At 42.5% G+C, this 27,981-nt stretch overlaps 2 protein-coding genes across 2 annotated transcripts; both read right to left on the bottom strand.

Moving 5' to 3' along the window:
• Positions 1-2,881: 2,881 nt before the first annotated feature.
• Positions 2,882-6,066, bottom strand: LOC125509050. Its single transcript, XM_048673924.1, has 2 exons — positions 4,626-6,066; positions 2,882-3,152 (listed from the first exon to the last, which is right to left on the bottom strand). The coding sequence occupies exon 1, from the start codon at positions 5,943-5,945 to the stop codon at positions 4,650-4,652; it is 1,296 nt and encodes a 431-aa protein (XP_048529881.1). The 5' UTR covers positions 5,946-6,066; the 3' UTR covers positions 2,882-3,152; positions 4,626-4,649.
• A 1,538-nt stretch (positions 6,067-7,604) lies between these two features.
• On the bottom strand, positions 7,605-14,308 carry LOC125509051 (phosphoglycolate phosphatase 2-like). The gene is made up of 11 exons (XM_048673925.1): positions 14,113-14,308; positions 13,952-14,019; positions 12,883-12,975; positions 12,731-12,802; positions 11,563-11,634; positions 10,512-10,571; positions 10,364-10,416; positions 9,875-9,972; positions 9,692-9,791; positions 8,171-8,274; positions 7,605-8,073 (listed from the first exon to the last, which is right to left on the bottom strand). The coding sequence occupies exons 1-11, from the start codon at positions 14,303-14,305 to the stop codon at positions 7,973-7,975; spliced, it is 1,014 nt and encodes a 337-aa protein (XP_048529882.1). The 5' UTR covers positions 14,306-14,308; the 3' UTR covers positions 7,605-7,972.
• Positions 14,309-27,981: the final 13,673 nt, after the last annotated feature.

The raw sequence follows: 27,981 nt of genomic DNA on the forward strand, positions 1-27,981 counted from the left end.
GAGACTTAGGGCTGCAGTAAGGAAGTGGAACAGGACCAAGAAGACAATACAGCTCACTCTTGACAACTGTAAACATGTCGTCTAGTTTTTGGATGCAGTAGAGGAGAAGAGACAGCTATCCAAGCTGGAGTGCGCGCTGAGGATTCATGCGCGTGAGAAAGCACAACAGCTCATACTTTGGCAGACTATGGCATGGAGGCGTCGCGCAAAAATTAGAGGCTGCACCCTGAGTGATGAAAATACAAGGTTCTTTCATGCCGCGGCCAACCAGCATCACAAAAAGAGTAAAGTACGACTACTGATCAAGGAAGGGGTCCAATTCTTTGGTGAACAGGATAAGTTGCGCATTGCAACAGACTATTATCAGGAACTGCTCGGGCAGCCATCCCCATCCTTGCCAACGATTGACTTATCTGAGCTCTATGTTCCTTTTGATTTAAGGGCACTGGAAGAACCTTTTACTTGGGCTGAAATTACTACTGCAATCCAGAAAAGCCCTAACAACAAAAGCCCAGGGCCTGATGGTTTTACTAATGAATTTTACAAATGCTTCAGAGAGCTTTTAAGGGAGGACCTGCTGAGTTTCTTTCAGGAGTTCTATGAGCTTGGCAGCAACCTGAGTGGTATTAATGTTGCCAACATTGTGCTAATCCCCAAGAAGGACAGCCCAACAGATATTAAGGATTTTCGGCCAATCTCATTGGTGCATAGCCTGCCCAAGCTGCTTACCAAAGTGCTCGCTACACGGCTGCAACGACTCATTCCAGCCATGATTCATCCGTTACAATCGGGTTTCTTGCCAGGAAGATGCATTATTGAAAACTTCGCCCTAGCGGCAGAGTTAGTGCAGCAAGCATCCAAGAGAAAGAAGCCTATGATCGTACTAAAACTTGATTTTCGGAAGGCTTTTGACAGTGTCAGCTGGGAGGCTCTACGGCAGGTTTTTACAGCAAGAGGATTCGGAAGTCGTTGGAATCATTGGCTTTCCCATATCTTCACCTCCAGCTCCTCCCAAATCCTACTTAATGGACAGCTTGGAGAGAAGATCTACTCCAAGTGTGGCCTCAGGCAAGGCGATGCAATATCGCCATACCTCTTCATACTACTGGCGGATATTCTACAGCAGCTCTGCCACAAGGAGCACTGGGCTGGCTGGCTCCAACACCCGCTTGGAGTAGAGGGACCCTTCCCCGTTCTTCAGTATGCCGACGACACACTTCTGCTCATACAAGGAAATACACAGTAGGCCGCCATTGTCAAGAGGATACTGGACTCGTTCTCAGCTTTCACTGGCCTCACAATTAACTTCCAAAAGAGCTCCTTTGTTCCCATTTGCGTCGATCCGACGGTCTGCCAACAGATTGAACAAGTGTTACAATGTCAGTCTTCTGCCTTCCCTTGCACCTATCTGGGATTACCCTTATCTGCACACAAGATTACCCATGGACTGCTAATGTCGGTTATTCACAAGGTCGACAAACGCTTGTCAGGCTGGTTGGCCACTTTCCTATCCTGGGGGGGACGGCTCACTCTGATTAATGCCGTTCTAGCGACGATACCCAGCTACTTCATGGGCTGCTTACTCTGGCCAAAACAGTCTATACAGCAGCTTGAGCAAATCATAATGGGCTTCCTATGGCAAGGGAAGAACCAGACAAAGGGGGGGCAATGTCTTGTGGCATGGGACTATGTGATTATGCCGCAGCAAAACGGAGGTTTGGAAGTACAGGATCTCGCAGCACACAACAGGGTAGTGATATGCAAAGCAATGACGAAGATACTACAGTCCAGCAACATGTCGTGCTACCAGTGGTTTGCATCAACATATTGTCGTACAGAACTGCCACTTATAGTACATAATGCAGATACTGCCATTTGGCGATGCTTCAAATCTTCTCTGCAGTTAGTTATCCGGTCAACCAAGTGTGAGCTCGGGGATGGCAAGACGGTATCCTTCTGGTTTGACCATTGGATGGAAATTGGTCGACTCTCTCAGTCCTTTCCGACCCTTTTTACGTTCTCCAAAGCCAGGTACTGCACTGTTGCTTCACAGTACGACAACGGCCATTGGTTGATACAATTGCATCCCAACCTGTCCTACACCGCGTCGCGGGAGTTGGGCACACTGATGGATCTCCTGGTTACCATCTCACCAACCCCTAGTACATCGGACGTTAGGAAGCCAATGACGCTGGATAACAAGCTATCAACAGCCTATTTTTATAGACTACTCACCTTCAGAGGCATAGATTGCCCCTCGGCTCCTTATATCTGGGATCGAATTATACCCAAACGACACCGGGTCTTTCTATGGTTGGCCATCAGGGACAGGCAGAATACTAGGGATAACATGGTGATGCAACAGTAGATATAGACATAGCTTACACCACTAGCCCCTGTCTCTGTCTCCTCTTCCGCCTTCCCTCCTTTTTTTGATTTCCTCTTCAAGCTTGGTGATGGCCTGCTGCACACTCTGTGCAGCGCTTACATCGCCTTCATGTAAAACGACTCCGGTCTATCGAGCTACGGCCTGTTTTGAATGCATAAGGTAGAACAAGATCTACCTTTTCTTTTAAAAAAAAAATAAAGTTACACTTGCAACAAAGATTTTCCATCACAATAGAAGCGGTTCGTCATTTTCAGATTCGCATTACTACATGGTGTCATTAGATAAAGCATGAGCATTACTACTTGTTCGCACAAGAAAAAGCAAATGTGGTTGAGTTGCACTAGCTAGATTTTTTATTTTTTATTTTTGGCAGGAGCACTAGCTAGATTAAGAGTGGGAGCGATCTCGCACGGAGCACATACAAATTCACGCCATTGGTTTGACCATCACATGACACAAAAATTAACAAGCATGGGAGAAGAAACGCGGTAGTCAAAAAGCGATAAGTACCACTCGCAACAAGCAAAACTACGAATGAAAGATCAGCACAAATTGATGCGTCTTCAGAACATCATCTAGTCCAAAAGATGCTCAGATAGCACGGCGGCGACATTGCTTATAACAGTCTCATAGAGAAAATAAGGTAGCCTTCGATTCGTGCTGAATGGAAGGGGGAAATCACAGTGGCGCGGTGGTGAGCAGTCACCAGAAATGGAAGCATATGAGCTGACTTCGAACAAAATCTCGGAACGTAGTCACCGCCCTGAATCATAGCAATGATAGAATCATCAGCTAGGGATTCACATTTGCGCAATTTTGTGAGCAAATGAGCTGAGCTGCTGGTAAAATACTTAACCGAAAGATAAAAGATTGTATATTCAGATGAACTGAGAAATAGTGACAACTACGAACTTTATCGGAAAAAAAAGTGACAACTATGAACAGCGAGACTGCGTCAAATGGGATATTCGGTAAAACTTCCAAATCCCCGGACAAAATAGGTACATAGCGTGGGAGCTGAAAACATCTACTGACTGCATGCAATGAACTACAAAGTGCTTAACAAGTAGCAGGATGATGAAGAACACGTAAATAATCATATGAACACCAATAGTATCCCTTAGTTAGAGATTTCTTTGGCCGTCTAACTGTCAATTTGAGAAAAACAACTCGAAAGAACAAGCAGTATCCTTGTCAACCAAAAAGATCGCCTAGTGGAAGGGGAAAATTGGTTGTGCCACTACATAACTTAAGAATAAATATGACCCAACCCACCGCCAAAAAAAGTCGAAGAAAGAGAAGAAAAGAAAATTAAGGTAAGTTTAAAATGAGGCGGTTCATGGTTATTTTCAGCTATTTTAACCTCAAGTCTGTTCTGGGCCAGATTGCATAACAAATATTAGCAATATTTGTTTCCTTCATTCTATCAGATAAGGACCATGACAAAAAAAAAAGAGGAATCACCATGAAAATTACAAGTGAAAAGATTTGTTTTCTTTAAACAAACTAAGATCCAGTGAATTCCTAGAAATTTTTGTATAAAATCTAACTTCAACTTCAATTCAATTTGGCAATCACCCTTGGAATTCTGAAATCTATGACAACTTAAAACAAGAACAGGTGGAATGTGCGCTGAAACTCAATGCAATCCAAGTAAAAGTTGCAAAGGTAAACAAATGAACATTATGTTGGCATTGGCGTGAACTTTACTTCCCGCGTGCTAAATAATCTGTGCTATGGAAGTCGCTTAAAGGGATCATAATTGAAGGGATATAGTGCCATGATGCCATCAAACTTCATCCGTGAAGTGCTTTCAAGTTAATGTAAAGATGAATCGCTAATTACCGGCAAGCTTTGGGAAGCAATCAGAACAGGATGATCAAAGCATGTTATTAGCTCTTCTACCACCAGAATATATTATCTCTAACCAACAAGAAGTAAGGAAGACAATGTGGTAAGATAAGAACTGCTAAAACAAACTTCCATTTTGGAACAGTGACTTTTCATTCCTTGCCGCGGGGGAAGAAATCCTTAGAACATTACAGATCCTATCACTAATGGATACGCTTATGCTTCCAACGCTATTAGCCTAGTAAAGCTGGTGCATTTATACACATGCAACAAACTAGTTAAACCTTAAACGCAAACACATATGAAAATGAATACGAGCTGGTAAGCATTTTATCAAGCAATATCACTGGGGAAAAATGACATGAAGAGGGAAGGACGATCTTACAAATGGCCGAAATTCGTCAAGCCATTACGCTTCAGCCAGGAAGGCAGGCGGCCATGCCAGGGAGTAGGCGAAGATGGGGTCCCCGTACTCCTTGCCATCTTCCATCGCCAGGCGCTCCAGCTTGCAAGTCTTGAGATCGAACGAGTAGCGCCCATAGCCCAGCATCTGGATGAACAGCTTCCCTGTGCGGCCGGCGTCCATGTCGATGAGCATGATGCTCGCCGACCTGGCCCTCCTGTCCCTGGGCACGCCCGGCAGTGCGTCGTACAACTTGCTAAGGTTCATCTCCCTCTCAAGACGCCACCCATTGTCGCTCCACCTGGTCTCCCCACGCACCCAGAGCTGCATCATCTGGTTCTCCACGGTCGCGATGCAGAGCTGCCCGTCCTCCGGCATCTCCCCGACGCGGTACTTGCTGAAGTGGTCCGACAGTGCGGCCGGCGCCAGCATGTAAGAGAAGTGCAGTGTGGAAGGGTCCAGCACGAGCACGCGGCCGGACTTGCAGATGTGCCAATAGAGCTTCCCGGCGGCGTGCACGCAGCGTCGCTCGAAGCACCAGGGCTCGAATTCGACCTCGACGTCCACGGCCCGCGGGAGCGCGCGCCAGCGGCACTGGCCCTCGTCGACGGACGCGACCCAGGCGCGCGGGTGCCCGTCGTCGATGGCGAAGCAGACGACCTCGAAGCAGAGCTTGCTGGGGTGCGCGCGGGAGAGAAGCGCGGAGCCGATGTAGAACCTGGAGGGGCGCCAGAGGCGGTCATCGGGCACCGTAGAGCGCGGCGGCGGACGGAGGAGCGCGCGGCGGCGGGTGGCCGGGTCGAGGACGAGGAAGCGCGGGAGGATCCCCCCGCGGAGCGCCGCGGTCGGCTCGAGGAGCAGGAGGCCCTGGAGAGAGTCGTAGAGCTTGTAGCGGGAGGCGCCCGGGGCGAAGTCGAGGGAGCTGAGCGGAGAGGAGGAGCCGAGGGGGACGAAGACGGCGTCTTGGAGGGGCTGGTGCTTCTGCTTGAAGGGCGGCGGGAGGCAGGTTTTGACGGGGTGGTGGAAGTAGCCGAGGAGGGGAGGGGCGCGGGGGAGGCAGCGGGAGGCGACGCGGCGCCAGGAGTGGCAGGCGAGGGCGGCGCGGAGGAGGTCGACGAGGGAGAGGCGGCGGAGGACGTTGCGGAGCACGTCCCCGGTGAGGACGTCGGCAGCCTTCGTCTCCGTCGGCGGTGGCGGCAGAACCGAGGTCGGCGGGCTAGAGGAAGATGGGGTTTTGGGTTTGGGTTTGGGCTTAGGCTTGGGCTTGCGTCCGCCTCTCTTCTTCCCAGTCTTCGGCGCCATTGGCGGTGGCGGTGGCGGTGGTGTACTTGTGGTGGAGCGGTCTGGCAGAGGAGGGTTCTGGAGAGGGAGCAGATCGGAGTACCCGAAAGCAGCGGAAAAGGCACGATCTGCTCCGGGGAAGGAGGAAATGGGGAGATGGAAGGGGTGGGCAGATTTGAACATTTTAGAATTGGTTTTCGAAATGCAATTGTATTTTCGACGTTTACATACGTACTAGCTTATTTTACACGCTTATCTTTCTTTTTCTTTTCAAAAACAGAAAGAACGCAACCAAATACTCTCTCGCCGTTTATAATAAGAATGTAAATGTATGATGTATTTTTACTGGTGAAGACAAAGCATTTGACTAATAATTACTGCATGTGGATTTAGGTGATTCAGCCATGAGTAAGTATTTTTTTTTCACTCTCTCACATACGAACATGATAACATCAATTTCCTACCACGTCGAGCGCACGGTGCTTAAGTGTCTGGAGTGTGATTCTCCGCGGCGCTTTGCCGCATACCTTCTGCATTGGTGATTTTTGGGCTACTAAGGTTGTCCCTTCTGTGTCTGCTCTCTGCCGCCCTTATCTCTGTGCTATTTGAGGGTCCGGAAGAGCCGCAACGACATGGTCTTTCAATCTCAGCAACTGATGCCTGATGTCATCCCTAGAAACATCGCCGCGGATGTCCTTCGTGGTGTTGGCGCTGCTCACGCTTCGTTTGTAGAACTATCCTAAGGCATGGGTCAAGACTTCCCGGTGTAACCCTAATTTTGTTTGTGCTTTCCTTATTTGCAACCCCTCCCTTCATAAACACCCTTGTAGCAGATCCTATTAGCCTTATAAGCAGATTAATTAAAAATATGTTTCGTTGGGCGAATACCCCTCCCTCCGCCTTATTTTTCAAAAAGTGTCACATGAACCGATGAGCCAATACAGATAAGTAAACTGTTGCTAAAATTCTAGCTCAATGAATTCAAAATACGTCTTATATTACAAAATGGGTGGACAATATTTATAGCTCAAATTTTGTACTCCCCCCGTCCCATAGTATAAGAACGTTTTTGACACTAGTGTAGTGCCAAAAACGTTCTTATATTATGGGACAGAGGGAGTACATATTTTTATATGTATATGCACCCATTTTGACTTTTTCTCAACGAAAAATCTACATATCAAACTTTTGATCCCTACACTCATTGGATGTTGGATTAAAGGAGGGGAGATGAGCAATGGGAGGTGGGAGAAAGAGAAGGGGAATGAGAAGGAAGAAGAAGATGGGGAAGGGTGTGCGGAGGGGGGTGGGTGAACTCGACCCCGATGAGGCGACCACTATAATTTTATGTGTAATAAGCACACACACACACCCCGGTCTTAGCAGTGGGCTATGTTGATACGCTGGGGTGGCAGAACTTACGTCGTGCGGCATTGATCACATTCAAGAAAGGTAATGGCAGTTTGAACAGAAGTTGTTGCCACCGGGACGAAGTGGGTTGAGGCATTTATGCAATCACATCCTCGTATTCAGGTTTATTCAACAATTACATCAATAAAACGTAAGTTACATGACACAAAAATGATAGCACTAGAAAATACTTATGAATATAAATCCATGGTATTAGCTTTGGGTCACATAGTCCGAATATAATTAGTCTCATTATCGGCCAATCTTAGAGATTGAAATGATTGGTGCCACAGTTGAATAAACTTATGAAACAAAACTGTTCAGTTCCATACATTTCAAGACTGACATGTGATTCCATTGTACCACTTGGAAGTTTTAACAATGCCATGATAAATATATGCTGCTGCGTAATTGACTTGTAAATGGCAGTACTTAGATTGAGTTGAATTGGTCTACAAATACAGGCCAGGGTAGCTACCAAGAAGCTACCCAAATAATAGATTATATAACCCAACAGAATCAAATACGCAGTTCACGTAAAATTTTGTTAGGTGACATACAAAGTGTCCCGGAGATTATTGTTGGTGCTGTAGTCAGGGCTCGAGCTGCATCTGTAGTGCCAATTACCAAGTCCAAGGTTATTGCTGCAGCAACTTGACGAGATCGTGCACAGAGTTTGTGTAAAGATCTGGATGGATGGTATTTGAGGCATCCTGAAGTTCTGGTAAGGTAGTCACACCTGCAAATGCAACGCAGGTCCAAGGCATTTGAGCACTTTCAGTAAACACGAGTACGAGATTGTTCAACACATATGAGAAAGGGCAAAAGTTCCTCGCCTGACAGAACAAGGAGGGTCTTGCAACCAGTATTCTGGCCAAATAGTATGTCTGTGTCTAGTCTGTCACCAACCATGCACATTCTCGACGTTTCCAAATTGAAGCTGTAACAGTACAAACAGCGAGGATTTACAGATAAGTTCTAAACAGAAAATTCAGATAAATCTATATCTATATCTATACTACTACATAGTGTACCAGTTTTGAAATTTTGAATCTCATGACTAGGAAGCAACCTGAACCATTGATAGAGTCCATCCAATGGTTGGAAATGCTAGGATTCGCTCCTACAGTTCTACCTACAGTACCAGCGAAGCTACTGTTGTTCTCTGGAACCATCCACAGATGTCAATGCTGGAGAAATCCACATGCTTGCTGCTGTTGTCGTCCATCCGTGCACGTAGCTGGCTGTCTCAGCCGCCTTGGCAGATGGTCCATAAGCATCGGTAGCGTGCATACTAATCGCGTCATCGCAGAGGGATTTGAGACGGAGTTTTGAGCTGGTTGTTGTGCAATGCACCAATCGGTGGGACGAGGGAAGTCAATGCGTGCATTTGCACGTACATGTATACTAGTACAAAACAGTGTAACTGTTATCCCATCGTCACACTGCTGTATGAGCGTTGCGCGCCAACGAAATGTTTAGCAAGACGAGGGTGTGCACGAAGGAAAGTTTGTACAGGAAATTAGATATTTTTTTCGTTTGAGATGTGCACTTCATGTTCAGTACAAATGTAATGTTGATGATACTTTCAAGAAATCTAGAAGATGCATAGTGCTAGATACATCCATCTGAGGGACAAGCTTTTTCGGACGGAGGGAGTACTTCAGAACATTATGAAGCTGGCTATATATGCAACCATGCAAGAAACTGTGTTCAATTGAAGAGTTCAGGAGCTCCTGCACTACTAAGAAATGAAGAGTTGTGATTATCTACACCACTCACCCACTCCCTCCCTCTCTCTGGAGAAACAAATCAAATGTAAGCTAAATGAGAGTTTTTCAGAACAATCCGCCCAAACATATCTTAGGCAATGTTTGGAGCTAATGCAATTCGTCGGTTGGGAATTTTACGTAACTGAGAGATTAACCTGAACTCTTATGTATAGTGTTTGTGGGAAACCAAAGTGTGTTGGTATATAGTATCTAAGACTTAACAAAACTTCCGTAGAATTAAATACTATTGTTCAAAAACAACAAATACTTATTAGTATGTGTTTATGCATTTGATTTTCTACAAACATAAGGTTTGCATATGAGTTCATGTCAATAAAATTTCCAATCGAAGGACTGCATGAGCTCCAAATAACAGTGCCTCGGAACATATGTTTGGGCGATTTGTTGTGAGAAAACCTCATTTAGTCTGCATGGATTTATTTCTCTAGATGCATCAGTATTACCTACTTATTTACTGCCATTGTACATAAGAATAATCCTATAGATGATTTCATGATATCCCTATTTAGTACATGTTTTAGTAACAAGCAAATCATACATTTCTTATGTGTGCAGTTTGCAGACCTTTTCAATAGGAAGTCCATCAAAAAGCTTGAAGGTTTTCCAACAACAATGGGTTCTTTCTGCACCGAGCAACTTACTGCAGCAACCATAGTTCCAGCTCCTGAAACTCGACGCAATCAGAAAATGAACCAATACAATAGAAGCTCCTAAAATAAATTTTTTGACATTTATGGATAGAAAAACCTGGCCATTCTTGGGCGGATGTCATATGTCCAGTAGGATCACGGTTGGTCGCGATGAAAAGGCAGCCTGGATTCTCACGAATACACAAGCTTGCATACCTGCGAGAACACCATTATGTTTGACCCTTGCAGAAAACCACAAAAAGTTCAAAGGACGAGGTTGTATTATGGAAGAAAGAATGCAGCACTCCAACTTTAAATGTAGTCACAAGGTTACATTTTACCAACAATAATGGAAAACTGGGGCTGTGAGATGGCATGCACCAAGTTATCAAATAGAAAACATGTTTGGTTAGAGTATGCTATGATTATAACTTCTGAAGAATAATATCTAAAATATGCTCTTGATAAACTTGCAAACAGCTACTTGAAGTTCGGCAGCAAAAAAGACCTTGCAATCAGCACGGAAAATAACAATTGTACAACTATACTAATACGATTCTTCTGGTTGCAAGCAACAAATAAGATTAAACAAGATAAGAGACCTTACTGCATTTTGTAATAGTTGAAGTACTGATCAAGTCCAACAACGACAGCTCCAACCTGGAAGGGAGATTCATTTATCTTAGACCATGGTGGTTTAATATTTCAACAAAAGGTGGTTGGAAATTAAATTTGATAAACAGGTTTGGCATTACACTTTTGTCGTGGTCAAAGTAGAAGTTTGCCTCCAACATTATGTTTTTCTTGCCATCCTCCTACAGAAAACAACATTAGTTTTGGAAGGCAAAACAAAGGTAATATATCTCCTTAAGGTGAACTGATATTTTCAAGCCTTTAGAAAGTCTCCCTTATTGATGGATAGAAATAATTCAAAATATTGCAATAAAATTGTCTTGATTGGCTCTATGGTTTGGAATACTCGTCTTGCTATTGCTTGGAATGTTTTTCCAACTGTATCTGTTGTAAACTCGACTATGTGTGCCTATTTTATTTCAGATATAGGTGACTCGTCCAAAATGACTGTTGCCCTCGATATTGAAAACCATAGTAAATGGCATGCTGCACCCAGAAGTGGCCAATCATACAGCAAATGTCCCATGCAACGAGGAACTTTGCTCCTACTGACTTTTTCACAATAAATTTATTTCCGAAAAAAACAGAGAATTATGATTCATCAATGTGGGAAACATTCACACATGATCAATGGTCCAATTGTATAGATGAACCATTAGAACTATCAATCTTAGCACTCCAATAATATATTTGTTCATCTTTAGTTTAGTAAAGCTGCTGCCTTGTGACCATGAGGTCACGGGTTCAAGTCCTGGAAACAGCCTCTTACAGAAATGTAGGGAAAGGCTGCGTACAATAGACCCAAAGTGGTCGGACCCTTCCCCAGACCCTGCGCAAGCGGGAGCTACATGCACTGGGGCTGCCATCTTTAGTTTAGTAAAGAAGTTCAAGAAAACACAAGTGAGAAGCTTCATTTATTTTTTGAATAATAACTAGCATAACTTGGATGTATCAAGAAAAACAGGACATCATTTTATTTTATTTTAAAAAACAGAAAAACAGGACATCATTTTTTTAATTGTTTGGGTTGCTCACCACATGTATCACATGGTGAAAAACAGGACATCATGGTGAAACTAGAGGACCCGAACCAAAAACTTGCAAATGGAATAGAATAGATAACAGATGGTCAGAGAACATGTAATTAGGGGGAGACCAAGCATGCATACATACCGGACCACCAAAACATTCAAAGCCAGCTAACTTGAGCTCGTCCAAAATGCCATCCTCACCAACAACATAAACCTTCAAGATGAAGTTTCAGCAGTAATCAGTATTTTAATAGTGGAAAATTAAGGCATGAAATTCGTTAAATGCCATTTTGCGGCAAATAATACAATAGATAGCAGATTAAGCAAAATGACAAATGCCCAAAAATCGGGAGCATTGGTATCAGAACAGAAACATAAAATAACACATGGAAATAGTGCAAGGAACTAGAAGTGCAACCAGAATACTGGATAGAGTTGAACTAGCAACTGAATTTGGTCAAGCTTCTTAAATCGTGTGCCAAGGGAAATGATGTTCCTGTTGACATCTTTCTGTAAAGCTCATAAACCACAGATTATAGGAAACAAGCAAACAGAACAGGTTGGATCCCATCTTTAACTGCACAGAGCAACGAATACCAGTTCTTTATTATATAAGATAAAGAGATATTTTTACTAGTTAAGCCAGATGTAGTCAAGAGCTAGAAACAGTCCTGCAAACAGTAAAGGGAAACTCGATCTCTTAAAAATGTAGGATAGCAAATGGCTAGACGTAAACTGGAATTTTTCATGTAACCATTGGTAATACGCATCATATTGTTTGGTATAAAGGAAGAACAATCAGCTCAGGTAAGTGCTTTTTGGTTTGTCCCCTAGTTCAGTATAACTTTCTCAATCTTATTGTAAAGTGCTTCAGACTGTTGTTGTGTTGTTAAGTTTCTAATAGACCCGCATACATCACTGTTTCGAATGATCCAATTTATGGTTCTGTTGAAGTGTTTCATAATAATATTTTTATCATGACACAGTAACTAATCATACAGCAACATAGCATTTTAAGAAGCTCGTACAGTCAAACTTCTTGAGCTGACTGCTATAAAGACTATTTAGATTGGTAAGGTCAAATGATATCATTAAATTAGTCCACAATATTTTCTTAATACATTCTTTCTTATATTCATGTAAAAAGAAACTAAGGGCCAAAGTCGCAAGTTGGAGACTACGTCTATGTCCAAAACGTCCATTCTTAAACAGAGGGGGTATCAGTCATAGTAAGAGCACATTCCAAGTCATGTATATAATGCAAAAATTACTAAGAGAAAATCAACCTATGCAGAAATATTTCATGATACCTTCTTTTCTGGAGAAAAATTATTTAACTTCAAGAACATGGCTGCTGCAAATGATGACGTGAAGATCTCTTCCTACAAACAAGATAACGAATCAATAAAATACAGAAAACAATAATCACAGAAATATGGTTGTACTGAAAAACGAAAACTACCTCGGGAACTTCAAGGCCAAGTGTTTTGAATTTCTTTGAATACTGCCTTCTCGACTTCCTAGAATTGTTTGTTACAAAAACTAATTTCTTGCCCTGCACCAAGTGAAACCAAATAAAAGCATCATTACAGAATCTTCACATAATGGTGCATTTATGAACCAACCAAAATACAGCGATGGACTTCGAAAACTGGAAATTATTCAAAAGAGCATATCAATGCCCTAACAGTGGAAGAGAAGGTTATCGGCACTTGTTTGGTCAAGATGGATGCTATGATATTCCTCAATCAGCAGTCTATCATGTTGGAAGAACAAAGAGAGAAACCAGAACGATGGTAAAGCAACACCATGTTGAATATACATGAGTAATTCATTTCTACTAGTCACAGACCTAGGAGGTTACTGATATTTGAGACGTAATAGGGAAGCTCAGTCATTAGCTACTATAACAAATTTTGCAGCCTTGTCAGATTAATGATTAAGTATGATTGTGCGGTACAAACATACAGATCTTTTGCATCTTATGAAGAATCCAAATATTAGCCATTTCATTCCCTAGCCATGACACGGAAATTATCTTCAATCTGACTTGTGTACTACTCAGAAACTAAATATGTGATACTGCAGAGAAAGCAAATGCAAAGTTTACTTCCTCGTCTTTAGACTGTCAATCCAGCTAAGTAAAAATGCTTAACAAGATTTCTGTAAGCATGGCCAGCTCCTGTGAAGTGCAGGAACACAGACAAAGCGCCCCTCGGCAATTGACCATCTCTCTGGTAATTTCTAAATACCCCCTAGGATCAACTAAATGCAACCAAATCACAGCGGAGACTACAATACATTATGATCTAATACAATTTAAGCTAAAACTTTCCCTAAAAAATAAGCTAAAACTAGAAAAAAAAACTTCTCGGGAGAAGATTGATGCGGTGTGATCCGAGTGGCTACTAACACTGACTATACCAAAGAAGATGCACAGCTTTCACTACAGTTTTACCAACTAAGGAGGGGATGAGAGGGCTGGGGGCGCAAATCGTTCGCCATTTCGTGATTAGAGCGGTGCGGCATACCAATTTTCGCAGCAACTCCAGCGTCTCGGGGACCCCTTGGATGAGCTCGTCCCCTTTCCAAATTACCCCTGAAGAAACAAAAAATAAATAGATAATTCAAAGGAGCAGGGATAGGAATCCACTGGCGGGAGCAAAAGAAAAGGGGGCGATGAACACGAGACCATCGCAATCGAAGAGGAAGGCGTCGACGGAGCCGACGAGGGATCGGGAAGCGTCGGCGGTGAGGAGACCTTCGGCCATGGCTTTTCTTCTTCGCGGCGGCTCCTGCTGCTTTTGCGCTCCGGCTGTGTGAGAATTATTCGGTGCATCCTCGACGAGAAAACGTGCGGCGAACGTGGCAGTAGGTAAGAGCATCTCTTCTCTAAAAAAAAAGTAAGAGCATCTCCTCAAAAAAGTACTAAGAGCATCTCCAGCAATACCACGTGACACATGTGGTAAGCAATACAAACAAATTTTAAAAAAATACATGTGATGTATGATGGGCAGCTGCCAAAAACCCCCTTTTTTTAGGCATTTGTAAGAAAAAAAATTACTCCAACACTTAAGGTATGATCTATGTTGGCATATGGATATAGATGCCCTGTGAAAAAAGTAGTTTGGCACATTTACATTGACTAGCAAGATGACCGTGCGTTACACGGAATATGAAGATGCATTTGTATGAGTAATTTATCTTGTGGGAGAAAAGGATGAACGAGGAAAGTTCGTATCCGCAAATGTGGAGAGGAGTGCGGGTAAATTGTCATAATTTCCTTCATATTCATTAGATATAGATCGGACGGCCTATATTGCAGGATGGCAGGCACATCATCATCACCAACTCTGGTTTTTGTATTTAAATTGATTTTTTCTCCCCGATGCAAGCTAGTACCACTAGTGGGCCTTATCAAAGAATAGAAGATAAAGACTCTAGTACATATGCATCTCTACTCTTCACTTTAACTCTTTTTAGTTTTTTATACCGGACATATTTTTTCTCTCCAAGCATCCGCCTCCTGCAGAGGATTTCGCTTCCCCATCCAAACCTACATTTCCTAACATCCGATTCTACATGACATGCGAAGCATCATCCCGAGGCTATGCATTGGTCAAGCCCTTATGTCGCATACTGAGTCTAGCTCATGTGGATAGATACTTTGCGGTGGAATCATCCCAACAATATTCAAGTCTTGTGTTTAAAGAAAAATTGTTGCCATATCCCATAAAAATTTGTTACCCTGTCTTTATCTTATGTTGTAAAAAAATGGCGGTCTCATTTTTTGCAGCAACAAGCCAACAACCCCGCTGTCGTAAAACAAATCCTGTAGCACATGACTGCCCAACTACCAGCTGAAACTTCACATGTGTGGCCATGGACAGCACCACTGACCCGACCGCCAATCTCGTCATCCTCGTCGCTGCACCCACAGCTTCTCATCTGGTGGTTCCAGCCGTCACCAAACCTAAGGCTTCCAATGTCCGTCGACAAGTGTTTGTGACCCCATGAGTCGTTGTCATGGCTGGTAGGATGCGTCGGCCATGTCGTCGCTCCCAAGAGCAAAGCTCCCCTCCCCCGAAGCCATAGACGACACCGACGGCAAGAGGCTGCAACATGATCCAACGTCGGGTGCCCCACACGCAAAGAAGAGCAAGGCCGCGGCAATGGCTGATCTGGTGGTGGCCTCCGTTGCTCCTAGTTTCGTCCCGCCACCATTCGAGGAGGAGGAACCAGCATCACTCGTCGCCACGGCCACCGACGTGCACAACATGTTCAAGGAAATGTCTCAAAGGTTATATTTGTCACATATTCTATCTTTTTTAGGGCCACAAATTCTATCTTTTGAATGCAATTGTGATGTGATGTGTGTCTGAATTATTCAAATTTGGTGTGTGTAGTCTCGGTGATGAAACTCTTTAGCACTATGCGAATGTTGCATGGCAAGATTTTGTCTCTTGAGGAACTCGCTCTCAAGAATATGACACACGATATAATATGGACGATGAGTTTTTTTTATTCAACACCAAATGGAAGAACAACAAACTGTCAAGTAAATGAAGACATGTTGCTATGTCTAGCACGGAGGTAAGTTAGCATTGATGCGGTCATCGGTACCGCCCAACCAACGAACACTTATTCATAGTGTATCAAAGAGTTCTTCAATGCATGTGCTACTTGTGGTAGATTTTGAACCACTATAATAGTAGATAGTATTTCTCTCAGTTAAGAACCAAGGTTTATCAAATCAAAAGAATACGCCACACAAACAACGTGAATGGTACATGCATACACACAAAGCAAATGCTTGCACCCAACAAAGGCAAGAGGGTTATCAATTCATTTGTTCTCGCCAATTACAAGAATTAAATCTGATAGTGATAGGTATGCAAATAAAATAAAATAAAAGTAAAGTAAATAAAAGAGCGAGCAATCGCGAGTTTTTAGTAATGATGGAGAATTGGACCCGGGGACATAGGTTCACTAGAGGCATCTCTCTCACAAGCATAACACTAGTGGTAAACAAATTACCGCTATGCAATTGACAGAATTGCGCATAGTTATGATTATGGTTCTTCATGGCATGATTCATACATAGGCATTACGTCCATGACAAGTAGATCGTTAATCCAATTGCATCTACTACTATTATTCCATCCCAAGACCGCTATTCAGCATGCATCTCAAAGTATTAAGTTCATGACAAACAAAGTAACGCTTTAAGCAAGATGACATAATATAGACAATGTAAGACCACTCAATATGTTCAAACCATGTCGTTTTATTCTTAATAGCAACAATAAAATATGTGCTTTCAAACTGCTCCTGTCACAGAGTAAGGACACTACAAGATTGAACCCACTACTATGCACCACTCTCTCTAAAGATCTACTCATCTAATTGGTCAAAGAAGACTCATAGATCGGAAAGCATACATAGCTATAAATCACACATAAAATATATCTCAAAAGTCTCAAATAGTTTCAATGGATAGTCTGTTCAAAGGAAGATGAAAAGGCAAAAAGGAAGAAAGGCAAGTCATTCACTTGCATCATTATTGGAATGAGCTTGAAAATGAGGAGAAGTGGAAGAACCGAGAAGCATGTGAAGTTCCTAATAAGAATAACTCAAATGGCTTGGATGGAAATGTAACAATGATTGGTGGTGGTGGTGGTGGTGATGATGTATCAAGTGGCGAAGAAGGAAAACAAAGCTCCACTCCCAACTCGGTTTCTCATACGAGAAAGCCTGGTGGAATAAGGAATGGCAAAAAAAGGCATGAAGGCCGAAGACAATGATATGAAGGAACCATTAGACGCCATCATGAATGCAATAAAAGAGATGGTCGGAGAAAGAGAAGCTATGAAGATCAAAGAAATGGAGGAGAGGTCACCAGCCGACGAGTGAAGTGCAGCGGTCGAGGAGAGGAATGTTACATCCGAGGAGAAGCTGGCGGCATCCGAGGAGTTGAAGCACGTGGGCGAGGAAAGGAATGTGACCATGGAAGGAAAAAAACAAAAACATTGGAACAAGAGCAAAAGTTTATGTTCATGGACGCATGTAGTCTTGATGAGAAGCAACAAGGCATACGTCGTGTTGGTGATGAGAGGTCGATGGGAGGATACATGGGAGTAGGCATGGTGCCATTGGTATCGACATGGGTGCCATAGGTGGCAACATGGGAGGAGGCATGGTGCAGGCATGTGAGGTGGCATAGAAGGCTTCATGGGTGCCATGGGAGGCTTCATGAGTGTCGTGTGAGGTGGCATGCGAGGCTTCATGGGTGCCATGGGAGGAGGCATGGGTGGTGTTGGTGGTTCCATGGGAAGAGGCATACAAGATGGCATGAGGTGGCGGCATGGATGGCATGGGAGGAACCTTGGGTTCCAATAGTACCAATGGTGCCAATGAACCATGCAGATCATGCAACTCCAAGTGATGGCAATAGAGGCAATGAAATCTGAGTGCCTAACCATTCTTATATGATCGTGGTGTGTTTGCATGAACTATGGTTTTGTTTGTCTTGCACTATGCTATGCTTCAATTTTGCATTCGATACGTGGATTTGAAGTACAATTTGATATGTTGTTGATTATGTGTGATGATCTTGTAAAGTTTTGTTTCAATGTGTATGCAAATGTGGGGAAGAAAACGTAGTCGGAGCCCTATTTTGCGTCATATACTATGACAGGGGAAATCTCATGCCCTATCTTACAACATCTGCTATAGCAGAAAAAATGGTGCCCTAAAGCCAACTTTTTTGGGGCCTAAAATTGTTTCTGAGTGCGAGTGCTGCATTTTACATCTTCTATTGGAGATGTTCTAATCCATGCTAGACTCATCTACCCTTGCCCGCAAAAAAAGGATCATCTACCGGGTGTAAGCAATAAATTCAAAAGGATATAACAACAAAATTTTAAAATACTAATTTTGTTGGCATCCTCGTGTTTGTAAGGAGGGTACAAAAAATAATGGTAAAAACGCATCCGAAGAGCTCTGCACAAAAAGAAACAGAACCTACAAAAAATTGTGGTAAAAACGCATCCAAGGAGCTTTGCACAAAAAGAAATAGAACCAAGTCCTAAATGCATTTTCTAAAAGTTCCCCGAGCCGAATTTTATAGTATTAAGATAATTACCCTTTTACCCCAAGTTTCACATTTGTGACTGATATTATCTCACTCAGCAAAAAATCTCAATTTATAACCCATTGAAACAAGCTTGTGTCACATTTTACCTCATTTAGTGTTTTCCCCTATTTTGATGCTAATTGTGCATGTCATGTAGATAGCTTAATTTTCCAAGTTTACCCCATTTTCAGTGAATACTAGCACAGTGGGTTGCATAGACCGACAATTAGCTTCCACATTGACCTCCTCATTGCCCATCAACAACACATCAGAGTGGCCGACAAGTGCACCTGGGAACTGATGTCTACTACGCAACTTTATTCTTGTAGACACGTGTTGGGCCTCCAAGCGCAGAGTTTTGTAGGATAGTAGAAATTTTCCCTTAAGTGGATGACCTAAGGTTTATCAATCCGTGGGAGGCGTAGGATGAAGATGGTCTCTCTCAAACAACCCTGCAACCAAATAATAAAAAGTCTCTTGTGTCCCCAACACACCCAATACAATGGCAAATTGTATAGGTGCACTAGTTCGGCGAAGAGATTGTGATAAAAGTGTAATATTGATGCTAGAAATATATTTTTATAATCTGAATAAATAAAAACAACAAGGTAGCAAATAGTAAATGGGCACAAAAATAGTATTACAATGCTTGAAAATGAGGCCTAGGGTCCATACTTTCACTAGTGCAACCTCTCAACAGTGCTAATATAATTGGATCATATAACCGTCCCTCAACGTGCGACGAAGAATCACTCCAAAGTTCCTATCTAGCAGAGAACATAAGACATAATTGTTTGTAGGGTACGAAACCACCTCAAAGCTATTCTTTTCGATCAATCTATCCTAGAGTTCGTAGTAAAATAACACGAAGCTATTATTTTCGATCAATCTATCCTAGAGTTCGTAGTAAAATAACACGAAGTTATTCTTTCCGGTCGATCTATCCAAGAGTTCGTACTAAAATAACACCAAAGCAAATTCGAATTCATAATATTCAATCCAACACAAAGAACTTCAAAGAGTACCCTAAGATTTCTACCGGAGAAACAAAGACAAGAACGTGCATCAACCCCTATGCATAAATTACCCCAATGTCACCTCGGGAATCCGTGAGTTGAGTGTTGCTACCTCTTGATACATCCATTTTGCATCATGCTTTATTGCTTTTATATCGATATTTATTGCATTATGGGATGTTATTACACATTATGTCACAATACTTATGCCTATTCTCTCTTATTTTACAAGGTTTACGTAAAGAGAGAGAATGCCGACAGATGGGATTCTGGGCTGGAAAAGGAGCAAATATTAGAGACCTATTCTGCACAGCTCCAAAAGTCCTGGAACTTCACGGAAGTCATTTTCAAAATATATAAAAAATACTGAGCGCAAGAAGTTCCGGAGGGGGCACACCCTACCCACGAGGATGGGGGACGCACCCTACCCCCTGGATGCGCCCCCTGCCTCGTGGGCCACCCGGTGGCCCTCCGATGCCCATCTTCTTCTATATGGAGTCTTTCGATGAGGAAAAAATGATAAGCCAACTTTCGGGACGAGACTCCACCGCCACGAGGCGGAACCTTGGCGGAACCAATAAGGGCTCCGGCGGAGCTGTTTTGCCGGGGAAACTTCCCTCCAGGAGGGAGAAATCATCACCATCGTCATCACCAACGCTCCTCTCATCGGGAGGGGGCCAATCTCCATCAACATCTTCACCAGCACCATCTCCTCTCAAACCCTATTTCATCTCTTGTATCCAATTCTTGTCTCTAAGTCCGGGATTGGTACTTGTAGGTTGCTATTAGTGTTGATTACTCCTTGTAGTTGATGCTAGTTGGTTTATTTGGTGGAAGATCATATGTTCAGATCCTATATGCATATTAATACTCCTCTGATTATGAACATGAATATGCTTTGTGAGTAGTTGTGTTTGTTCCTGAGAACATGGGAGAAGTCTTGCTATTAGTAGTCATGTGAATTTGGTATTCGTTCGATATTTTGATGAGATGTATGTTGTCTCTCCTCTAGTGGTGTTATGTGAACGTCGACTACATGACACTTCACCATTATTTGGGCCTATAGGAAGGCATTGGGAAGTAATAAGTAGATGATGGGTTGCTAGAGTGACAGAAGCTTAAACCCTAGTTTATGCGTTGCTTCGTAAGGGGCTGATTTGGATCCATATGTTTCATGCTATGGTTAGGTTTACCTTAATACTTTTGTTGTAGTTGCGGATGCTTGCAATAGAGGTTAATCATAAGTGGGATGCTTGTCCAAGTAAGGGCAGTACCCAAGCACCGGTCCACCCACATACCAAATTATCAAAGTACCGAATGCGAATCATATGAACGTGATGAAAACTAGCTTGACGATAATTCCCATGTGTCCTCGGGAGCGCTTTTCTCTATATAAGAATTTGTCCAGGCTTGTCCTTTGCTACAAAAAGGATTGGGACACCTTGCTGCACTTTATTTACTTTTGTTACTTGTTGCTCGTTACCAATTTGTAGAGAATACCTTGCTGAAAATCGCTTATCATTTCCTTCTGCTCCTCATTGGGTTCGACACTCTTACTTATCGAAAGGACTATGATAGATCCCCTATACTTGTGGGTCATCACCTCTTGAGCATGCATTGGTTTTCCCTTGAAGAGGAAAGGGTGATGCAGCAAAGTAGCGTAAGTATTTTCCTCAGTTTTTGAGAACCAAGGTATCAATCCAGTAGGAGACTACACGCAAGTCGCCTAGTACCTGCACAAACAAACAAGAACCTCGCAACCGACGCGATAAAGGGGTTGTCAATCCATTCACGGTCACTTACGAAAGTGAGATCTGATAAAGATAATAAGATAATTTTTTTGGTATTTTTGTTGTATAGATTGAAAAGTAAAGATTGCAAAATAAATAGTAAACTAGAATTGTAGATCGGAAACTTATATGATGTAAAGTAGACCCGGGGCCATAGGTTTCACTAGTGACTTCTCTCAAGATAGCATATATTACGGTGGGTGAACAAATTACTACCAAGCAATTGGTACAAAAGCGCATAGTTATGATGATATCTAGGCATGATCATGAATATAGGCATCACGTCCGTGTCAAGTAGACCGGAGCGATTCTCCATCTACTACTATTACTCCACACATCGACCGCTATCCAACATGCATCTAGAGTATTAAGTTCATAAGAACAGAGTAACGCATTAGGCAAGATGACATGATGTAGAGGGATAAACTCAAGGAATATGATATAAACCCCATCTTTTTATCCTCGATGGCAATAATACAATACATGCCTTGCTGCCCCTGCTGTCACTGGGAAAGGACACCGCAAAATTGAACCCAAAGCTAAGCACTTCTCCCATTGCAAGAAAGATCAATCTAGTAGGCCAAACCAAACTGATAATTCGAAGAGACTTGCACAGATATCAAATCATGCATATAAGAATTCAGAGAAGAATCAAATATTGTTCATAGATAATCTTAATCATAAACCCACAATTCATCAGATCTCGGCAAACACACCACAAAAAGAATTACATCAAATAGATCTCCAAGAACATCGAGGAGAACTTTGTATTGAGATCCAAAGAGAGAGAAGAAGCCATCTAGCTAATAACTATGGACCTGAAGGTCTGTGGTAAACTACTCACACATCATCGGAGAGGCTATGCTGTTGATGTAGAAGCCCTCCGTGATCGAATCCCCCTCCGGCAGATCACCGAAAAAGGTCCCCATATGGGATCTCACGGGTACAGAAGGTTGTGGCGGTGGAAAAGTGGTTTCGTGGCTCCCCTGGATGTTTACAGGGTATAAGAGTATATATAGGCAAAGGAAGTAGGTCGGCGGAGCTACGAGGGGCCCACGAGGGTGGGGGCACGCCTGCCCCCCCTGGGCGCGCCGCCCTACCTCGTGGCTGCCTCGTTGCTTCCTTGACCTCCCCTCCAAGTATCCTGGATTGCGTTTGTTCCAAAAAAGATCCTCGCGAAGGTTTCATTCCGTTTGGATTCCGTTTGATATTCCTTTTCTGTGAAACACTAAAATAAGCAAAAAAACAACAACTGTCACTGGGCCTCCGGTTAATAGGTTAGTCCCAAAAATAATATAGAAGTGCATAATAAACCCATTAAACATCCAAAACAGATAATATAATAGCATGGAACAATCAAAAATTAAAAAACACCCATTAATTGGAGACGTATCAAGTGACAAAACATATATCAAGTGAATTAATACGATACCCCATTGTCACCATGAGTATACAATTGCTAGACATATATCAAGTCTTCTCAAATCCATAAAAGTATTCAATCCGATAACAATGAAATCTCAAAGGGAAAAAAACTCAATTCATCACAACAAGATAGAGAGGGAAAAACACCATATGATCCGACTATATTAACAAAGTCCACGATATATCAAGATCGTGACATCTCAAGAACACGAGAGAGAGAGAGAGAGATTAAACACATAGCTACTGGTACAAACCCTCAGCCCCGAGGGTGGACTACTGCTACCTCTTGAGCATGCGTTGGTTTTCCCTTGAAGAGAAAAGGGTGATGCAGCAAAGTAGCGTAAGTATTTCCCTCAGTTTTTGAGAACCAAGGTATCAATACAGTAGGAGACTACACGCAAGTCACCTAGTACCTGCACAAACAAACAAGAATCTCGTAACCAACGCGATAAATGGGTTGTCAATCCCTTCACAGTCACTTATGAAAGTGAGATCTGATAGAGATAACAAGATAAATATTTTTGGTATTTTTGTGGTATAGATTGGAAAATAAAGATTGCAAAATAAATAGTAAACTAGAATTGTAGATCGGAAACTTATATGATGTAAATTAGACCCGGGGGCCATAGGTTTCACTAGTGGCTTCTCTCAAGATAGCATGTATTACGGTGGGTGAACAAATTACTGCCGAGCAATTCATAGAAAAGCGCATAGTTATGATGATATCTAAGGCAATGATCATGAATATAGGCATCACGTCCGTGACAAGTAGACCGAAATGATTCTGCATCTACTACTATTACTCCACACATCGACTGCTATCCAGCATGCATCTAGAGTATTAAGTTCATAAGAACGGAGTAATGCATTAGGCAAGATGACATGCTGTAGAGGGATAAACTCAAGCAATATGATATAAATCCCATCTTTTTATCCTCGATGGCAACAATACAATACGTGTCGTTTCCCTTTCTGTCACTGGGATCGAGCACCGCAAGATTGAACCCAAAGCTAAGCACTTCTCCCATTGCAAGAAAGATCAATCTAGTAGGCCAAACTAAACCGATAATTCGAAGAGACTTGCAAAGATATCAAATCATGCATATAAGAATTTAGAGAAGAATCAAATAATATTCATAGATAATCAAGTTCATAAACCCACAATTCATCGGATCTCGGCAAACACACCGCAAAAAGAGTTACATCGGATAGATCTCCAAGAAGATCGAGGAGAACTTTGTATTGAGATCCAAAGAGAGAGAAGAAGCCATCTAGCTAATAACTATGGACCTGAAGGTCTGTGGTAAACTACTCATACATCATAACGGGTACATAAGGTGTTGATGTAGAAGCCCTCCGTGATCGAATCCCCCTCCGGCAGATTGCCGGAAAAGGCCCCAAGATGGGATCTCACGGGTACATAAGGTTGCGGCGGTGGAAAAGGTGTTTCGTTGTTCTCCCCGAAGGTTTCAGGGTATAAGAGTATATATAGGCGAAAGAAGTAGGTCGGTGGAGCTGCGAGGGCCCCACAAGGGTGGGGGGCGCGCCTGCCCCCCTGGGCGCGCCACCCTGATGACCCACAAGTGTAGGGGATCTATTGTAGCCTTTTCGATAAGTAAGAGTGTCAAACCCAACTAGGAGCACAAGGAAATGATAAGAAGTTTTCAGTAAGGTATTCTCTGCAAGCACTGAAATTATCGGTAACAGATAGTTTTGTGATAAGGTAATTGGTAACTGGTAACATGTAATAAAAGTAAATAAGGTGCAACAAGATGACCCAATCCTTTTTGTAGCAAAGGATAAGCCTGGACAAATTCTTATATATAGGAAAGCACTCCCGAGGACACATGGGAATTATCGTCAAGCTAGTTTTCATCACACTCATATGATTCACGTTCGGTACTTTGATTTGATATGTGGGTGGACCGGTGCTTCGGTACTGTCCTTCCTTGGACAAGCATCCCACTTATGATTAACCCCTATTGCAAGCATCTGCAACTACAATAGAAGTATTACACATAATATAATTAGCTATCATCAATTTACCATTTGGAACTTTTTCTTTTGCTGGTATGTGAAACTAGGTGGTATAAATTTAGCAACAATATAATTAGCATAATCAGCATACCATGGAGCAGTACGAGAAGCATTTATGACAGCTAATTGTTCATCAGGAAAGCTATCATCAATAGGTAGTGGGTCATCAAGAACATTCTCTAACCTAGACAAGTTGTCTGCAACGGGGTTCTCGGCTCCCTTTCTATCAATAATATGCAAGTCAAATTTTTGTAGCAAGAGAACCCATCTAATAAGTCTAGGTTTAACATCTTTCTTTTCCATAAGATATTTAATAGCAGCATGATCAGTGTGAACAGTTACTTTGGAATCAACAATGTAAGGTCAGAACTTATCACAAGCAAACACAACTGCTAAAAATTCTTTTTCAGTAGTAGCATAATTTCTTTGAGCACTATTTGGAGTCTTACTAGCATATTGAATAACATTTAGTTTCTTATCAACTCTTCGTCCTAGAATAGCCCCATACAGCATAATCACTAGCATCACACATAATTTGAAATGGTAAATTCCAATCAGGAGGCTGAACAATAGGTGCAGAAACCAAAGCTTTCTTAAGTATTTCAAATGCTTCTACACAGTCATCATCAAAGACAAAAGGAACATCTTTTTGTAAGAGATTAGTCAGAGGCCGAGAAATTTTAGAGAAGTCCTTAATGAACCTCCTATAAAAACCGGCATGCCCAAGGAAGCTTCTTATACCTTTAATGTCCTTAGGACACGACATCTTTTCAATAGCATCAACTTTAGCTTTATCAACTTCAATACATCTTTTAGAAATTTTATGCCCCAAGACAATACCTTCATTAACCATAAAGTGACACTTCTCCCAATTCAAGACAAGATTAGTTTCTTCACATCTCTCCAAAACTCGATCAAGGTTGCTTAAGCAATCATCAAAAGAAGTTCCGTAAACGGAGAAATCATCCATGAAAACCTCAACAATCTTTTCACAAAGTCAGAGAATATAGCAGTCATACATCTTTGAAAGGTAGAAGGTGCATTGTTGTAGGATCGAAAGTATGTCTATAGGGGGGTGATTAGACTACTTGACCAAATAAAAATCTAGCCTTTTCCCAATTTTAGTTCTTGGCAGATTTTAGCAACTTTGGACAAGTCAAGCAATCTTAATACAATTCAAGCAAGCATGCAAAGAGTATATGAGCAGCGGAAAGTAAAGCATGCAACTTGCAAGAATGTAAAGGGAAGGGTTTGGAGGATTCAAACGCAATTGGAGACACGGATGTTTTTGTCGTGGTTCCGATAGGTGGTGCTATCGTACATCCACGTTGATGGAGACTTCAACCCACGAAGGGTAACGGTTGCGCGAGTCCACAGAGGGCTCCACCCACGAAGGGTCCGCAAAGAAGCAACCTTGTCTATCCCACCATGGCCATCGCCCACGAAGGACTTGCCTCACTAGCGGTAGATCTTCATGAAGTAGGCGATCTCCTTGCCCTTACAAACTCCTTGGTTCAACTCCACAATCTTGTCGGAGGATCCCAAGTAACACCTAGCCAATCTAGGAGACACCACTCTCCAAGAAGTAACAAATGGTGTGTTGATGATGAACTCCTTGCTCTTGTGCTTCAAATGATAGTCTTCCCAACAGTCAACTCTCTCTCACAGGATTTGGATTTGGTGGAAAGAAGATTTGAGTGGAAAGCAACTTGGGGAAGGCTAGAGATCAAGATTCATATGGTAGGAATGGAATATCTTGGTCTCAACACAAGTGTAGGTGGTTCTCTCTCAGAAAAAGTGAGTTGGAAGTGTAGGTTCGTTCTGATGGCTCTCTCCACGAATGAAGAGGTGGTGGAGGGGTATATACAGCCTCCACACAAAATCTAACCATTACACATAACTTCCCAAACTCGGTGGGACCGAATGGTTAAACTCGGTCGGACCGATTCAGCAAAGCTAGTGGCCGTTAGGGTTTTCGGTGGGACCAACATGCAACTCGGTAGGACCGATATGATTAGGGTTAGGGCATAACGTAATCTTGGTGAGACCGATTACACAAACTCGGTGAGACCGATTTTGGTAATAAGCTAACCAGAGAGTTGGTCAGGTAAACTCGGTGGGACCGATCGCTCATTTCGGTGAGACCGAAACATTACGAAGGGAAAACAGAGAGTTTACATTGCAATCTCGGTGGGATCGATCGCTCATCTCGGTGAGATCGAGATGTTACGAAGGGAAACAGAGAGATTACAACTCCATCTCGATGAGACCGAGATCCCTATCGGTGAGACTGATTTGCCTAGGGTTTGTGGTAGTGGCTATGACATTTGAAACTCGGTGGCGCCGGATAGGAAGAATCGGTGGGGCCGAGTTTGACTTTTGGTTTAGGTCATATGTGGATGTGAGAAAGTAGTTGAGGGCTTTGGAGCATATCACTAAGCATTTTGAGCAAGAACCTTATTAAGCAACACCTCATCCCTCCTTGATAGTATTGGCTTTTCCTATAGACTCAATGTGATCTTGGATCACTAAAATGGAAAATGTAGAGCTTTGAGCTTGAGCCAATCCTTTGTCCTTAGCATTTTGAGGGGTCCACTTTTCTCATCCATGCCATGCCAATCATTGAGCTTTCCTGAGATATTAATCTTGAAATAGCCTTAGCTCAATGAGCTATATGTTGTTAGGAATTACCAAAACCACCTAGGGATAGTTGCACTTTCAATCTCCCCCTTTTTGGTAATTGATGACAACATATAGATCAAAGCTTCGATAAATGATAATAAGAGTGAAAAACATTGTCGCTTTGAGAAGTATGTGAAAAGCAAGAGCTCCCCCTAAATTTGTGCATAGTTTAAGATTTGCTTTGGACTACAAATGCACAAAGAGTTAGGATCATGGGTTACTCTTCCATGTCACATACATCTTGGTGGAGCGCTCAAAATGATAATAATTAAAATACATGCACTCATCTCCAAGCAAAGTGGGTGATCATATGGAATATAAAAGGATAATGTCATCCAACAAGCATAAAGGTAGCATATGATCAAACACATGATCATCCAAGTATCACACACAAGCATAAAGTATCTCAACCAAGCAAATAATAAAGTTCAACCACCAAGGAGAAACACAAGAGAGAACAAAAGCAACACTCTCTC

The sequence above is a fragment of the Triticum urartu genome, chromosome 5 (assembly GCF_003073215.2).
Source record: "Triticum urartu cultivar G1812 chromosome 5, Tu2.1, whole genome shotgun sequence".
NCBI classification, from domain to species: Eukaryota; Viridiplantae; Streptophyta; class Magnoliopsida; order Poales; family Poaceae; genus Triticum; species Triticum urartu.